The sequence below is a fragment of the Amphiura filiformis genome, chromosome 9 (genome assembly GCF_039555335.1).
Source record: "Amphiura filiformis chromosome 9, Afil_fr2py, whole genome shotgun sequence".
NCBI lineage: Eukaryota > Metazoa > Echinodermata > Ophiuroidea > Amphilepidida > Amphiuridae > Amphiura > Amphiura filiformis.
The window spans coordinates 3,564,145-3,580,749 of record NC_092636.1 but is presented as its reverse complement, the minus strand read 5'-3'; the positions used below and the strand labels follow the sequence as shown (position 1 = coordinate 3,580,749).

The 16,605-nt window shown below is 37.0% G+C and overlaps 1 protein-coding gene across 1 annotated transcript; it reads left to right on the top strand.

The window, feature by feature from the left end:
* Positions 1-10,550: 10,550 nt before the first annotated feature.
* Positions 10,551-16,152, top strand: LOC140160259 (alpha-tectorin-like). The gene is made up of 5 exons (XM_072183535.1): positions 10,551-10,840; positions 11,899-12,090; positions 12,888-13,093; positions 15,613-15,787; positions 16,011-16,152. Exons 1-4 carry the CDS (start codon positions 10,630-10,632, stop codon positions 15,766-15,768), a joined length of 765 nt encoding a protein of 254 aa, XP_072039636.1. The 5' UTR covers positions 10,551-10,629; the 3' UTR covers positions 15,769-15,787; positions 16,011-16,152.
* The last annotated feature ends 453 nt before the right edge of the window (positions 16,153-16,605 follow it).

Here is a 16,605-nt window from a genome sequence, read left to right as displayed (position 1 = left end):
TTGAGATATGAAAAGGACCCATATGAATAATAATCCGGGCCTACTTTTTTCATTATATCGAGAATTGTCTAATGCTTTCAAAGGAATACATGTTAGCGACTATTCCGTTTCAAGGGAATTTTTATATTAATTTCAAGGATTATTTGATTTACAAGGGGTGGGTAATGAAGTTGTTTGGAAAAATCACCGCCTAAGACGAAAATCTGTTTGGCCTCAATGATGAGTAAAAACAATTATCATATTGTGTGTTTATTGTGTCGACTTCTATGAACCTTTGAGAAAAAAAAATAGCCCCATGTCCCTCGCGAAAATCCCGGCATTTTTCGCTAGAGGCCAAAATCCAAAATGGCCGCCGCCACCATTTTGAAAATTTAAGTTCTGAACCAGAGCACCTATAAGCATGCGCAAAGACACTTTTTCGGATATGTCGAGTACAAGGATTTCGATTCTGACATTAGTTTGACATTACGGCATCATTTTCACCCAGAAATCCAAGATGGTGGCCGGCACCATCTTGAAAAATTGATATTACTTTCACATTAAGACCTAATTTTCACCCAGAAATCCAAGATGGTGGCCGCCGGCGCCATCTTGAAAAAATAAGTTTTGAACAAGAGTACCTAAAATCATGTACAAAGACACTTTTTCCGGCAAGTCGACCCCAAGTAATCCGAATCTGACATTATTTTGACGTTATAACATAATTTTTGCCCAGAAATCCAAGATGGCCCCCATTTGGTACGGCCCAGTATTTCTCTTCTTTGACATCTATGGTTAAATGCATAGGTATTCATCTATTGCTATAGTAGTTAATCCTGTTTCATCATCGCTTCTACGGCGAATGTAAAAATGCCGTCTCTGTTTAAAAATCCTATTGCAAGCTTAATAAGATGTCATCTAAAAATGCAGAGTGACGTGTATGGGCGGCCGTGAGGGCCAAAAGGGTCTCAAAACTACACAAGGGTCTCAAAAGTACAATAAGGTCTCAAAAACACACAAAGGTTTCAGAAATAAACACACAGTTATGTCTCAATAGCACAATACGGTCTCAAAAACAGAGAAAGGTCTCAGAAACAAACACACAACAATGTCTCAATAGTATAATAAGGTCTCAGAAACAGGGAAAGGTCTCAAATACAGAGAAAGGTCTCAAAAACAAAGAAAGGTCTAAAAAACAGAGAGGTCTCAAATACAGAGAAAGGTCTCAAAAACAGAAAAAGGTCTCAAAAACACGTTAAGGTCTCAAAAACACGTTATGGTCTCAAAACACGTTATGGTCTCAAAAACACGTTATGGTCTCAAAACAGAGAAAGGTCTCAAAAACAGAGAAAGGTCTCAAATACAGAGAAAGGTCTCAAAAACAGAGAAAGGTCTCAAAAACAGAGAAAGGTCTCAAAAACAGAGAAAGGTCTCAAAAACAGAAAAAGGTCTCAAAAACACGTTAAGGTCTCAAAAACACGTTATGGTCTCAAAAACACGTTATGGTCTCAAAAACACGTTATGGTCTCAAAAACACGTTATGGTCTCAAAACACGTTATGGTCTCAAAAACACGTTATGGTCTCAAAAACACATTATGGTCTCAAAAACACGTTATGGTCTCAAAAACACGTTATGGTCTCAAAACACATTATGGTCTCAAACCAGGTATTACAACGGACCGTTATATGTGCAGTACCGCCTGCAGTATACTGCACATATCAGCAGGCGAAACTACACATTCCGTCACGCACTTCCGCATGAGGAACTACATATCCCATCTTGCATTTCCGCATGCGGTGATGCAGGTCGGGATGTGCAGTTCCGCATGGGAACTGCAATATTTTTGGTGTATTTCCGCATGGGGAATTTCGGTATATAGGCCTATGGATGGGTCATTTTGTTTTCAAAATTTTCTTAATTTCTTTTGGAAAATAGACCAACTTTGCATCACTGCAGCCAAAATGTTTGTTGTAGTTGTAAAAACTAAGACAATTTGTGTTAGATTTGGCCAAAACTTTTGTCCAAATTTCTTACAAAATTACAAGTTGGACTTAAAAAGTCTTATCATATAATGCGATTGAAAAGAAAGTTTGCATATTTGAACACGTTCCTAACGTTTTCCTACACCTTTTAGGGTGTAATATAGAAACGTTGCCCAAAATATATGTGCCAAAATTGCTTGCTCCCCCATCCCCCACCCTTTCGACCTGCCAAAAATGCTCCCCTTTGACATGCCAAAAAGCTTTGCCTCCCCCTATAATTCACCACCCCGGCCCTGGGGGTACAATTTATTGCACCACCCCTGACAAGTTCAGGCGCCTAGAGGTGTAAATGAATTGAATAGAAATTTAGTATGAAATGGGTCTATTGAGAAGATTTATCAATTTTGTCCAGGTATTTGGAACATGGGATCACTCAGGGTCCACCCCATATCCATGTTGGTATATCACTGTGGAGGATGAATCTTATTCAAAAATTGAGTTTTATTGGAATTCAGCAGCAGGCATTGCATTCACTAATTTGGACATTTTCAAAACAACTTGCACCTCTCCTCATCAAAACAAAACTTCACTGAAACCTTCAGTTTTTGGCAAAAATCAATGCCTGTTTTACACCACAGAAAAAAAAAGTCTTCTTTGTGCAAGGGGTAAATGTGAAAGATAAAAAGCATCACAAAGAGAATATTTTGAGGCAATTTATGAATTGTTTTCAGCTCAAAAACATTGACATATTTTGCTTAAAATTGTTTTCCTTATAAATTTGGGTTTTTTTCCTTGTTTCACCCCTTGCCATTAAAAAAAGCTCAACAATTAACTTGTCTAATATTGATCAGCCCTTACACCAGTCACCATGAAAACAAACACATAGATACATGTTAAATTGTATTCTTAATTATAGTCACTTTATTTTTCTAAACACACACAAGTATTCCAACATGTGGTCAGTATACATGTATGATTCAAACAAAAATACACAAGTTGTAAAACCTAAAGCATGTGTTACATTTTTAGAATTATTAATAAATTTGTTGTTTAAAATTATCAAATTTTACTAGCAGTGCCCGTATTATTTTGAATATGCATAATTAACATTAAAAGTTGGGTTGTTTGTCTGTCACTTTTTAATTGATTTAAGGAATATCAACAAGGAATTACAAGAATCATAACAAAGCAGCCATGAAAGTGAAATTTTAGCTCTTTTGACCTTGGGAACTCAGGCCTGTACATGGGGAGTGGGGAGGGTGCGACCACACCTTCACCCCCAAATTTGCACAAGTATACACAAAGTACCAAAATATCACATTTTTGTGAGCATAGCAAGCAAAAAAATCAGTTTTTACGCTTTTTGGTCAAAAAGGTGAAAATTCCACTTTTCACTATATCACCCCCCTGAAAAAAGTGCACTTTCTCAAAATCAGCACCTCCAAAAAAATCCTGCGTACTACGGGCCTGAGGGAACTGTGACAAGCCCTCTAAACTTACAGCTAAAGAGCATTACTTCTTGTCATTTAAATAAAGCACTTATGATTTAGAGCTAATAATTCTGTTTGTACTGAATTTATTCCTAAAAATCATAGATTCTGAATCAGCACCCCAAAATTGACTAAGAACACTTCTCAAACCTTGTATAGCTCTCTGGGTAGACCCTAGTCCGCAACCCCGTCAGTCCGACACCAGCGCCTTAGACCGCTCGGCTATCAAGGCTTGATGGTGTCATGATGAAAATTTAAAAATATAATCGCAACTTCATTACTTCAACATACCACGTGTGACAAGCAAATACAGAAAACGTACCATATTTTGGAATTTTATTTGTTTAAAAACATTAATGTGTATTAATAGCGCTCAATTGTTGATAACTGCGTGTTTTATAATACAGAAATAGGAATGAGGCTATACACGCACAATAGTAGTGTTACGAGTCGTACTTGACTCAAGGCCAAAATCACCTTTTTCCCGAACTCACACGAATGCACAACACAAATACACTGTTTGTTTAAGCTAACAAAATCTAAGTCTTTAAAGGGCATTTCGTGATCCACAGCCTCATCCCCCCACTTTTCCCAAAAAAAGTTGAGATTTTTACACCACTGGATACCTCTGGCTACATAATGTTTATGTACCAAATATTTCTTGCAGATTAATTCGTTTAGCAAAAATATCGCCAAATTTGAATTTCGTTCTGGTGCACCAGAACGAAATTACAACACATTGTCTATGGAGCAGTGTAATACACATAATCATGCATAACTCGCAACCGCAAAATCGGAATCAACTGAAATTTTGGAAATAAGCTTTTTTCGTGGATATCTACTGAAAAATGTCATAAAAAGAGGATGCTAGGATCACGAAATCCTCCTTTAATTGAAAACAGAGTATGATTGGTACATATAATAACAATATCGCATATACAATAAAATCACACAATGACAGTTTTACTATATCAGTACTTAACCAGCTGTCTTCTTGTTGGTGATCCTAGAGTTCTTGCAATGTTCTGGACGACTGATGTAATATATCCTTATTCACTTGTCCTGCGAAAATCAGCGAAGTCCATAGTACACTTGCATTTATAAATCCTTGCGTATAAAATCCTCATACGAAAATGATGATGCTTCCTCCAATCTCCTTTGCTATCTCCACAAATATATCTCCTTGCGATGCTTTCTCCACAAATATATCTCCTTGCGCTGCTTTCTCCAAAAATGGTGTTTCTTTCACCAATCACTCTTTTTCCAGGGAACAGGTTTCTTTAACACAGCTCCGCTGTTTTTTGACAGATGCGTGGCCTTCACAAACCCAGCAAACTCCAGCAATTTGACAGAAGAACTTTTAATCCTTTGATGAGGAAGAGCACTTTTGTGTGCTCGCTGTCTTCTTCGTTGCTGTATTAAAATTAGCTCAATTATTGGCTATATAAACTGGTTATAATGTACTTCTTTTTTGAAGCACGAAGACCATCACACACATGTGGAGTTTCTCAATCTCCCACGGCATTCTGTCATTTTTTCAGTCATAGTAAAGGCTATGACCGCCTGTCAGATCTGTATCCAGATGATAATAATCGTAACATTTTTCGTAAAGTCCTTCACAATCCGCAGAAGACCCTCTATGTCTTACTTTGGTCAATTTTCGTAGCTTTGAAATAACCATATTTCCAGCTTGTCGGTGAAAATATCCATCCATCGCTCAGAGGCTGTTTTAAATAGCACTGTAGGAAACTCATGATCTCCATGGCCACACTCAGTAATACTTCTTGAGTATCCTGATTTTAACTGGTTAACATTAAATACTCTCTTTTTGAGAGCTGTAGCTACATCCATTCACATTACAATCATATCGATACAGGTCTGCCTAGAATTATTGCAAACATGATGTTTTGAAGCAAATCTGGGATTTTCCCAATGTTCTAATAATAGACATTCACCTTTAACATTACATCACTTCCTGTGGGTTTTTCCCACTATTTCAGTTCACTTTACTATCTCAGGGGATTTTCCCCTTGACATAAATAGTCTTGATTAATGATGTTGTTATTGCAGTCATCTGGGTTTTCCCCAGATGTAATAATAAACAAACTATTGCATGATTATAAAGGTAACTTCCCCTATTTCATGATACACAATTATACAGGGTACATCACAGTAGGCCTATAATCGATTTTGATTCACACGTGCGCTACGAACTCGCCGTATACTAAAAGCATAGATTATCAATGTGGCGTGGCCTACCATTGTTCTTGTAGCTTCTTTTATACACGTCGATGTTTTCGTCAATTACACAATTAATCCACATTAGACCCTAATTTTATTTCAGGAAATAAAAGATTAGATTACCATAAAAACGAAACAGTTATCATTGGTTGGGTCTAATGTAATTTATACATGGACTTTTCAACGTTTTTTCTATCGCCATTCTCGCTCAATTAAAAATATATTTTGGCGTATATAAAATTGAAATAAAATTCTCTGCCTCATAAAACGACATCAAATGTGCCACAATTGGGTATCACGAATCGTTATATATGATGTGCAGTTAATATTCATATTTTATACAGAGGATGCTTCAGTTTTGACAGGAAAAATATTTTCTTGAAAACCCTCTCACTCGGTTATTTAAAAAAGGTAACCACGCTTCCCTAGAATGTGCAATAATTACAATTAAATTTGTTCTTATTCTAACAGCAAGCGTTTCTAAAATGCTGTATGGCGAAATGTGGTGTAGATATTAACAAACCATCTAACCCAATAAGTATGATAGGGCCTATATTGTGACGAGCTTAGTAACTTAGGGACCGCTCATTATTAATGTGGGGGGCGGGAAATGTGATTTTCACTTTGACAAACAGGGGGGTTATGTGATTTAATTTTTCCTTATAGTGGGGGGGGTCATGTGAAATTGAACAGTCATTCACTATTTTTAATACCAAGAATCCTGGAAGGTCTTGCATACAGTAACAATATCAATCATACCATACATAATTGTCTAACAGTTACTTGACTTGAACAAAATTGTTCCCATTTTGCACCATATGTCACCATTTTAGCTTCAATTGGGGCAAAAATTTGCGCGCTTCACGCACATTTGTAGTTATAAACATTGTCAATAGCCAAAATGTGCTGGATTCACTATACCAAGTTCAAGAAATATTTTCTTTTTCCTACCCCATCCCCCAATGTCAAAAAAAAGAAATCTACGCCACTGCCATATGCTACACACACCTCTCACTCCTCACCACATTTTGACCACCCCACCTCCAAGCACACACCTATAAATTTCAAGATCAAAAGTAGATCTATTGGCATAGGGGTAGATCCATGGGGATGGGTGTGGGTTAAATTCCCTCCTATTTGGCCAAGGATATGGTCCATTCAATCACCTGTAGGCTTATGTGGGTTTCTGACCATATTAACCTTATAATAATTTGGTAATTTTAGTCACAAAATTGCAAATTTGTGTGCACTTCGCGCGAATTTATTCCACTTTTGCATCAAATTTCATCAATTCAGCTTCAAAATTGCAAAAATTTCCTCGCGCTTCGCGCGCATTTGTACAATACACTTATTTTGTCGCCAAAAAGAGCTGGATTCCCTATGACTTCAAGAAATTGTTTACCACCCCATCACCCCAATGTCAAAATCCCAATCTCTGTGACTGAATTAATTAATATTTAAGTTTGCTTGAAGGGGGGTTATGTGATTTGTTTGATTCAATAGGGGGGGTTACATGAAATTGATTCATCGCAATAGGGGGTTAGGTATTTTTCACCCATAAAGCTCAACATTTTCCCGGCCCCCCTCCCGCATTAATAATGAGCGGTCCCTTAATTTAGCATGTGATACTAGCATCCTTTTTATGACATTTTACAGTAGATATCCACGAAAAAAGCTTATTCACAAAATTTCAATCCGATTTTGCGTTTGCGAGTTATGCATGATTATGTGTATTACACTGCTCCATAGGCCACTGTTGTAATTTCGATCTGGTATACCGGTACCAGAACAAAATTCAAATTTTTCATGTACGTCACGATATTTTTGCTAAATGAATTAATCTGCAAGAAATATTTAGTACATAAACATTATGTAGCCAAAAGTTCCCAATGGTATAAAAATCTCAACTTTTTTGTTGAAAAAGTGGGGGATGAGGCTGTGGATCACGAAATGCCCTTTTAACTTTTGCATGTCAAAGCACGTAGCCATTTGACTTAAACTTTTGATTAATACATCAAATTCGGAAATGTACCAAAATTGCATTTCCCCATGCGGAAATACACCAAACATATTGCAGTTCCCCATACGGAAATACACCAAAAATATTGCAGTTCCCCATGCGGGACTGCAAGCGGATGTTGCAGTACTGTATGCGGTACTGCATATATATATACGGTCGGTTGTAATACCTGATTTGAGACCTAGACGTGTTTTTGAGACCAAGATGTGTTTTTGAGACCAAGACGTACTTTTGAGACCCTTTTGGCACTCACGGCGCCGCCGCTGGGGCCAAAAGGGTCAACGCCGAGGAATACTATGGGCGGCCGTGTGTGCCAAAAAGGGTGTCAAAACACCTTATTATACTTTTGAGACCTTATTGTGTGTTTAATTCTGAGACCTTTATGTGTTTTTGAGACCTTATTATACGTTTGAGACCTTATTATGTGTTTATTTCTGAGACCTTTGTGTGTTTTTGAGACCTTATTGTACTTTTGAGACCCGTGTGTGATTTTGAGACCCTTTTGGCCCTCATGGCCGCCCATAGACGTGCGTAAGAATAGCCACAGTTGTACTGTGATTGATAATTTAGTGAAATTATATTTACATCACAACGTCCGAATTATTCCTTCGAGTGGTCCCGTTATCTCTTGCATTAAAGTAAAACTCAATATGAACTACGAAAACTATGAAGTTTCTGACGTGTTACTTAATTACTGTACGTGAGAGTAGGGATGTCCACTGTCAACACATGCTAGAACAGTTTCCCATACTGTGTGTGTACTCACATATATATTGTCTATGCAAAGACACAAGTCGCCCACCTGAATGGTGTACAGTGCATGCTGTGGTCCAATTTAGGTCTAAAACAGGGTGTTTCAAGAAATTCCCTATTCCACCAGAAAACATTAACCAAACTCTTTCCTGATTGATCAGTAAATAGAGATGACTTTTCTTTATCAACTAAATAGACATGTCCTTCCTTTATCAAGGGATCAACTTTTTTGATTCAGACAAGCAAACTTACATACTTATAAAATAAAAATAAAAATAATAATCTAAGAAAGGTTGAAACCATGGACATGGTAAAGTGCTCAACCAAGAAGGGAGCTTAATACATGATAAAACTTAGATGACCCTGCTACATTAGTTTTACAGAACTGTTTCGTAAGGGCCGTAGCCCTCACTCCTCAGAAACTTTGTGCAGAATGAGGTTTAAATTAATATTACATGCATCAATGATTATATATAAAGAACAGAGTTATAAAATGTCATTCAGTCATATGCACATATTTTCCTGGTTGGTATTGTAATATCAATTTGAACAACGTTTCTGAGGAGTGAGGGCTACGGCCTTTACGAAATAGTTCTGTAAAACTAATGTAGCAGTTTTTTTTTGCTGTCTTTCTCATTTAATCGCTGGCAGTGCTAGCTACTAGTGCTACTTGTTTTAACCTTGTTAAAGGGATGTTTTTATGCTCCCGAAACGTCGGTTGTTTTGTCTTTTTAACCCCAAATTTTGGATGTTGTTGTACATATTAAACAGTTTTTAACATTTAATGTAGCAAGGTCATCTAAGTTTTCTCATGTAATTATAAAATTAAACTATTTGTAAAGACAAACATTTGCAGATGTTCAGAAATTGAAGAATGTTTAAGAATACCAAAACCCATCTCAAATTATGCACTAATTCTGACCATCATGTCCATTTCAGATATGCTACCCATCATGGCTTTCATGCACACACAGTCTAAACTTATATCATGATGAAATGTAATCATTTTTGAGGATAAAATGTGTTGATCTTAAAAGATTGAACCATGTTTAAGACTACCACTATTCATTTGAAATAATGCACTTAGGATCTTATGCCATCTAGAATCATGCTTAGGGTTCCACCAAATAAACCATGGGTTTTGAGGTCTTATATTTTTTTTTCAGGATGGTCTTCTTTCATGTTGTTATAAGCATATATAATGTTCCAGATAACACTAGTTAATAAATACATTAAGAAAAAAGTACCTTGAAGTTGCACTTTCTGTTATTATTACTTTTTGAACTTTTCAACATTTATTTTATTTATTTATTTATTTATTTATTTATTTATTTATTTATTACACTTTATCACTGGCACAGAATTACAAGAAATATATAATATTGCACATAAGTTACATCAAAAATTACACAATATTATGAAAGGAACATTTGTTTTAAAAAGTCCAGTGAATGGCTGGAGCGAACAGGTGCCAGGCACCTCTAAGACCGCCCCACCAAAACCAAAAAAGAAGGGAAGGGAAAAATAAATATGTTCTAGCAGCCCTATATACATATGATATAAAACCGTGACACTAGAAGATTAAGATTGTTTAAACACCAAAATGTTTCTTTAAGGGGGTACTACACCCCTGGCCAATTATAATATAAAAAATTATAAAGCATTGGTGACAAGTAAAATATTTATATTATAGGGGCAAGGACTACAACTACTGCACTGGAAATTTTATTTCAGCACAGACAACAGTCAAAAATGAGGGAAAACCAATATTTGATCAATAAATCAATAACTACTTGCCTTGAGTTGCTGAATTTTCAGTGCAGTAGTTGTAGTCCTTGCCCCTATAATATACATATCTTACTTGTCACTAATGCACTATAATTTTTGAGAAAAATGCAAAAATAGGCACAAAATTGGCCAGGGGTGTAGTACCCCCTTAATCAAGTCCCAGCCAATAAATTAGGTCTGAATCAATTCAAAATTCAAAAGTACTTCAGTTTTTAGTGGACATGCCTAGTTTTAGAGTAACAACTGTGTAAAGATTGTAAGGTGTTTTATTGTTTAATTACTCAATTCATGCAGGCAACCCATTGTATCTAGGATGTTACGTCGATTCGTTATTCTATAGGGCTCTGCCTAATCACCGAACATCAGCCATAGATATGACATTAGAGAAATGTTGGGATCATTGCGCCTCATTCGGAGATCAAAGATATGCCGGGCTTCAGCGTGGTGAGATATGCTATTGTGGAAGTGCCTTAAATAACTATGATGTGTATGGAGCTACTGAAGAAGCCGTGTGTGAATATGCATGTACAGGCAACAACGAGCAAAAGTGTGGTGGTTTGATGTCCAACTCAGTTTACGATTTAGGTGAGTGTTATCATGTTATTGATCGGCGGCAATAGATATGAATTTGAGTGACATTTTTTCCAGCTGCTCGAACAAACACTCTTTTAATGATTTTCTCACTACAAGCTTAACCAATTCACATTACCGCAACAACAGTCAGCTTTTTGACAACCCCCTCTTGCTTTCCACTGAACTGATTTAGACAGTATACTGACTATTATAATACAGACATAAAAAATTGTAATCTAATTTTGCACATCACAACAAATCACTTTACGTGTATATGACGCTCCAAAATAAAGCAACAGCCTGATTCTCAAGATTCTCCGCGCATAAGCAATTCCAACAACAAAGCTTCAACACTACTCGAAAATCAATCCTGAGAGAGCACTTAACGAACAACTTCATCAACTACATGGAACTTAATTCCTTTCCACTCATTGAACAGTAAACAACACTCAAAACCTTGGACCACACTGGCGATGAAGCAGCTCAGAAACAAACACCTCACCACTAAGCAACCTCATTACAAGCAATGCACTACATAAATAAAGTAGATAACACCTTCGGAATCTCGATAAATACTCATTGACAGCATGTCTTATCCAGCCATGTTCATAGCTCACATAACAGAAAACAGTACAAAGACCTTCATGAATGTCTTGATACAGCTTGTCGTACAAAGAGTCGATGGTTAAGGCCACTTTGAGCTTGAGCTAGTATTAATGGGAACGACTTTTGATCTGACTCAGATCAGGTTAGCTTATGTTTAAAGTGGTCTTCTGCGGTATAAGCTGGTATAGTTGTTAATTCGCTGAATCCCATTAAGGCGTTTTCAATGTTTGTCCTTCATGAATATTTTATCGTGCATGCACGATTCATGTCACATCACATCACCCGTTCCAAAAATGTAGCAAAGGCGTAGCTAGCTTTATTGCTACGAATGGGCAAGATCATTGATGTTTCCTTATGGCAGATTGTTTTGTTCTCTTCTTCTCTCTCCATCTCTCTTCCCTCTTCCCTCCTTCCCTTTCTTCTTTTTTTCCGGTAACCCTAACTCTATATTATATTTCATATAGGCGGGGGACCATTCGACCGATGTCATCCAGTAATCGATCCTGCAGACTTCTTTAATGATTGTAAGACTGATTGGTGTGCTTATGAAGGCCCGGAACAGTTATGTGAGGACATAGAATCCTATGCGGAAGCCTGTCAATTACAAGGTATTCCGATTATGAATTGGCGAGCAAGCTTGACTGGATTCGGATGCGGTGAGTTCAAAAGTTTTGCGTTTGACCAGTAAAACACATTTGCCACAACAGAAGAGTTTAAGGTTGGTCTTAACCCGGGAAGTATGGAAACATTTTAGATCTCATAACTGCTAAATTGTTAACTATGATGAAATCGGTGTATTTTGAAAATTTTGCCTCTCTGCATGAGATATTTGACATTTGACATAATTTACTCTATACAGGGTGTCTCAATAAAAATAGGCCCTGTGGACTAGGGGACGTAACTTAAAATTTCGGCAGTAAAATCAAAACTTTTTTGCAGATTCAAGAACCATGACGTTTCGTCTTTAAGATGATGCGCATATCAGCAAAATCTGTTCTTACATTTTGTCCCATTATGACCTTCGACCCCTCGTAGGAAGCTTAGGGAACATAGAAAAAAATGGAACCAATTCTATATAGTTTTACAATTTGAAGTGTAAGGATGCAAAAAGTTATTTGCTAGCAAGACAAAATGCTAACTCGAATGTCAACCCATAGCGCCCTATACTAGTTACTACCCATTCATTTCCTGATTTTAAAACTGAAACGTTTGAGTTGTTTCAACCAAAAATGTACACATTATAATGATCAAAACGTTAATTGGTTAATATGAGAAACCGTGATACAAATAGTACCGTAATATATTTAAAATATACAAACTATTTAGACTTACGAGTTTTAAATTTCTCTTATGTAGCCCTTCTAACCAGATCAAATTATCGTGAAGGAAAGTTATTATTGTGGCAGTATATTCCGTTTCTGAAACTAACGTATATTGTTTGTCAAACAAATAGCGATGGAATGCACCAGTCACTCCCACTATGAACAGTGTCCACCCGGCAACCAACCAACCTGCGCTAATCCGGATGCTGCCAATGAACCATGCCTTGAATTTTGTCACGAGGGATGCGTCTGTGATAATGGATATATCTTCGAAGGTGACGCATGCGTACTGAAATCAAATTGTGGATGTGTTGATGATGATGGCAATTATCATGTGGTAAGCTATTGTGTATTTGGAGATTTACATGATATTGTCCTCTCTGTTTTCTCTCTGTCCTTTGTGTTCGCGTCATCCCAGTTGATCACATGATTGTCCGCTATATATAGTTTGTGATAGTGGATTTATTAACCTCGCCGGTGACTGAGGCCTTCTTCTGTGCTCCTTAGTTGAGGCTTTCGCAGCGTTCCAGGAGGATTTTTAATAAGCATGGTATTCTAACATCCTTTAACCCACACCGGACATTAAAAAATATCCTGGTCCACCCGAAGATGCCGAAGGACAAACACGATTCATTACAAATAGCCGAATGCGTTTATGAAATCCCATGTCGCAACTGTGAAAAAACCTACATTGGTGAAACCTCTAGAGTGCTTGGTACGCGATTAAAAGAACACAAAACCTAAGCGGAAAAGCCTCAACTAAGCCTTTACCAAGAGCACAGAGGAAGACCATGAGGACAGAGAGAAAAACAGAAATAGAAGATTTGTGTGCACGAAGTTTTACAAATGACAACCCTGATGAACTTATTTACGCATTAACACGTGGACACGGTATGTGAATGTGGGTGTCAATTTAATATCATGCAAACATAGATTAATGACCACATAGATTGGAATATCCCATGCCTGTGCCCTATAAGCGAACTTGAATTCAGCCGACGCCGGTTTTTTGTGTTCTCTAATGCCCCCCTCACTTATCGTCGAGCCCCATAGGCAGCATGCCTAACCTTTCCGCGGTATACACGTAACAGTGCGTGTAACGGCTTTTGACATCACACGTTTACGTACCGCGTACACCGCGTTTGGAAAACTAATCCTGTCAAGTATTCATGCAATGATTTTGTTCTTATCTTTCCCAAACGAACATTAAATTGGAGACCTGAAAAGTGAAACTTTCATGATGCAGTCATGTCTACAGTAGAATTCACCTCGACCTTTGCAGGACTTAAACCCCATTAAAAGCTATTAAACCAAGATAACACTCATTGAAACAGCTCAACTGATTAAATCGGATCTTCTCTGGTTGTGCACATGTGTCTGTTTTATATGTGCGGTATCACAATGAGCTGCTATAATACAGCTTCAGTTGGGTAACCGATTATAAAGGAAACGCAAGGAAACAATGGTATGTGGACCTTTGTTCACGAAATGAGACAATGGCCTGCTTTTTGTTAACCAGCATTCTTGAAAATGAGCAACATAATGATTGCTGACTTAACACGGTTTGGAAATAATTTCTTCATATTTCGTTTACATATCCTTCCTAAAACACAAAAGTGCGACTATTTCCAAACACCTAAATTAGCTAAAAATTTAGGACATGTTACAAAACTATATTTTCTAGAATTTCATAGAATACTTTAAATGTAGCTTGTACCGTTTTTTGTGGCATCCTTCAGAACGGAGCGGTCCGTTACCAATATAGCTCAATATTGTCGGTCAAATCTCCATTCAATTAACACGGGGAGTTGGCTAGCTATGAGCTAGCTATGCCTTGCCCTCACTCATATTCTACGAAAGTGCGACTATTTCTGAACCACTAACCTAGCTGTAATTTTAGGTCATGTTAAAGAAATATATTTGCTAGAAGTTTGGAGAATACTTTAAATATTGGCCGGTTATTTTTCACACAGTGATGTTAACTAGGCAAATGCAATATACTTCTAACATACACTATTTGTAAAGGTCGCACGTCAATGGTGAGAGCACTGTGTATTGTGTATAGGAAAACGGACAGTAACTGCAGTATGTAATGTTCGTTGCTGACAATGGTTTTTCAGTATCTCCGCTATGTCGTAATCGACTATAGGCCTATAGGATCCACAGTTCCCCTCAACGCTTTTTGAAATAAACGGAAAAATATTTTACGAAATGTAAAAATGTGGTATGTGGTATGTGTAGCCATATTCGTTTTACACATCTGGACCAATTTATAGCGCAACACATCATTGCATTCGTTCACAATGGTTCAATAGCAGTGGCGTACCGTGGCCGCCCCAACCCCGGGGGGGGCTGAAGAAGAAACAATTTTGCCGCCCCTTCCTTAACAGCCCGAAAAGGTTGACCCATTTTTTTTTTTTTTTTTTTAAAAAGTGAAGAGCAAAAAAAAAAAAAAAAAAAAAAAAAAGGATTTTAGATGCTAGCGCCCTAAAAGCAACCTTTTTGGAATTTTTTTTATGCTTTTTCAATTTTTTCCGCCCTTTTTTCTTTGCTAATTCGTTTTGCCGCCCCTTCGTTTTTGCCGCCCTGTTTTTGCCGCCCTTCTTCTTCCGCCGCCCCTTCGTTTTTGCCGCCCCTACTTTGATCCCGGGGCTGGCGCCCCAAAGCCCCCCCAAAATACGCGCATGAATAGAGAGATGGCGAAATTAACGTGAAACGTGATATGGGATCGGCAACCGCATGCTACACTAGTCAAAAATAGGTTAGTATGCCCTCTAGAGGGTGAAATCCAAGGCAGTCAAACTTTGCCATTATTGTAAGGAATATTCTTCACAGGAATAATGATTTATTTTGTAGCAATCAGATGCGGTCATATCTGAGACCTGTGACGAAAGTTGCGTCTGCGAAGGGCCAGAAAATCGACCTGCTACCAGGGGTTGGAACTGTCAACCATATGCTTGCGATGGCGACACTGTATGTGACTACAGAAACAACATGCGAGGATGCTATTAATTAAAACAGTTTCATATTGGTAACGTTTATATATTATTAATCTTGTTATTATTCACTTCTTTACTGAAATCATTGCATTGATTCAAACTTATTTTTGCTTAAAATCTTGTATGCTCACAGAGCGTTATAATGCATAGGAACGCATGTAGCATTTGATTTTTTAAAACAATGTCTCTAGTTTATCTGATAAATATTACAAACATCAAATATAATTATTAACTGTTTTTTATTTTTCCTTTCAGCTTAATATTCGTCAGTAATGAAGATGATGGATTAACATGTGGTTATCGTATAAAATAATTATTATAAGTTATCTATTAGTATAAACCATTGTTATTTATTCAATTTTAGCACTTCGTAGTTTCATAGCTAATGTTTAATAAAACCGTAGGTATAATAATATAAAGTCATCATGTAAATTACAATTCAGAATTCAGTTTAAGGGTAGACTCATTTTCGTTGGTCGAAGCAGCCAATTAATATTTTACTTAGAAATAACACTTTGATGTTTTGCAAAAGTTCAGTCTACAAATTATATAGTTTGATTTATTGTTGTTTATGAGTTATGTACGTTTTACAAAAGTGTTGTTGTTTCAGCCCTCTTTACAACATAACTCAAGAACCATAGGACCTACAAAAATACATGATATTTGAATTCTTCTACACACTAGATTATGCCATTATTGGTTTGGTCTGATGATTTATTTTTCCCTTTTTTTTTGTGATCTTGGCATTATTTTATCTGATCTGGGCAATACTACAGTCAAGTATTAATCACTGCTTCACGTATATTGTTATTTTCAATCTATAAGCACTCCCGAATACATTTCTGCTTTG

Bases quoted from the DNA above. Each gene is read 5' to 3' on its own strand.
- LOC140160259 (XM_072183535.1), top strand. From the start codon at position 10,630: ATGACATTAGAGAAATGTTGGGATCATTGCGCCTCATTCGGAGATCAA. The intron at 10,841-11,898 runs GTGAGTGTTATC...TATTTCATATAG, and splicing joins CAACTCAGTTTACGATTTAG to GCGGGGGACCATTCGACCGA. The intron at 13,094-15,612 runs GTAAGCTATTGT...TTTATTTTGTAG, and splicing joins ATGATGGCAATTATCATGTG to CAATCAGATGCGGTCATATC.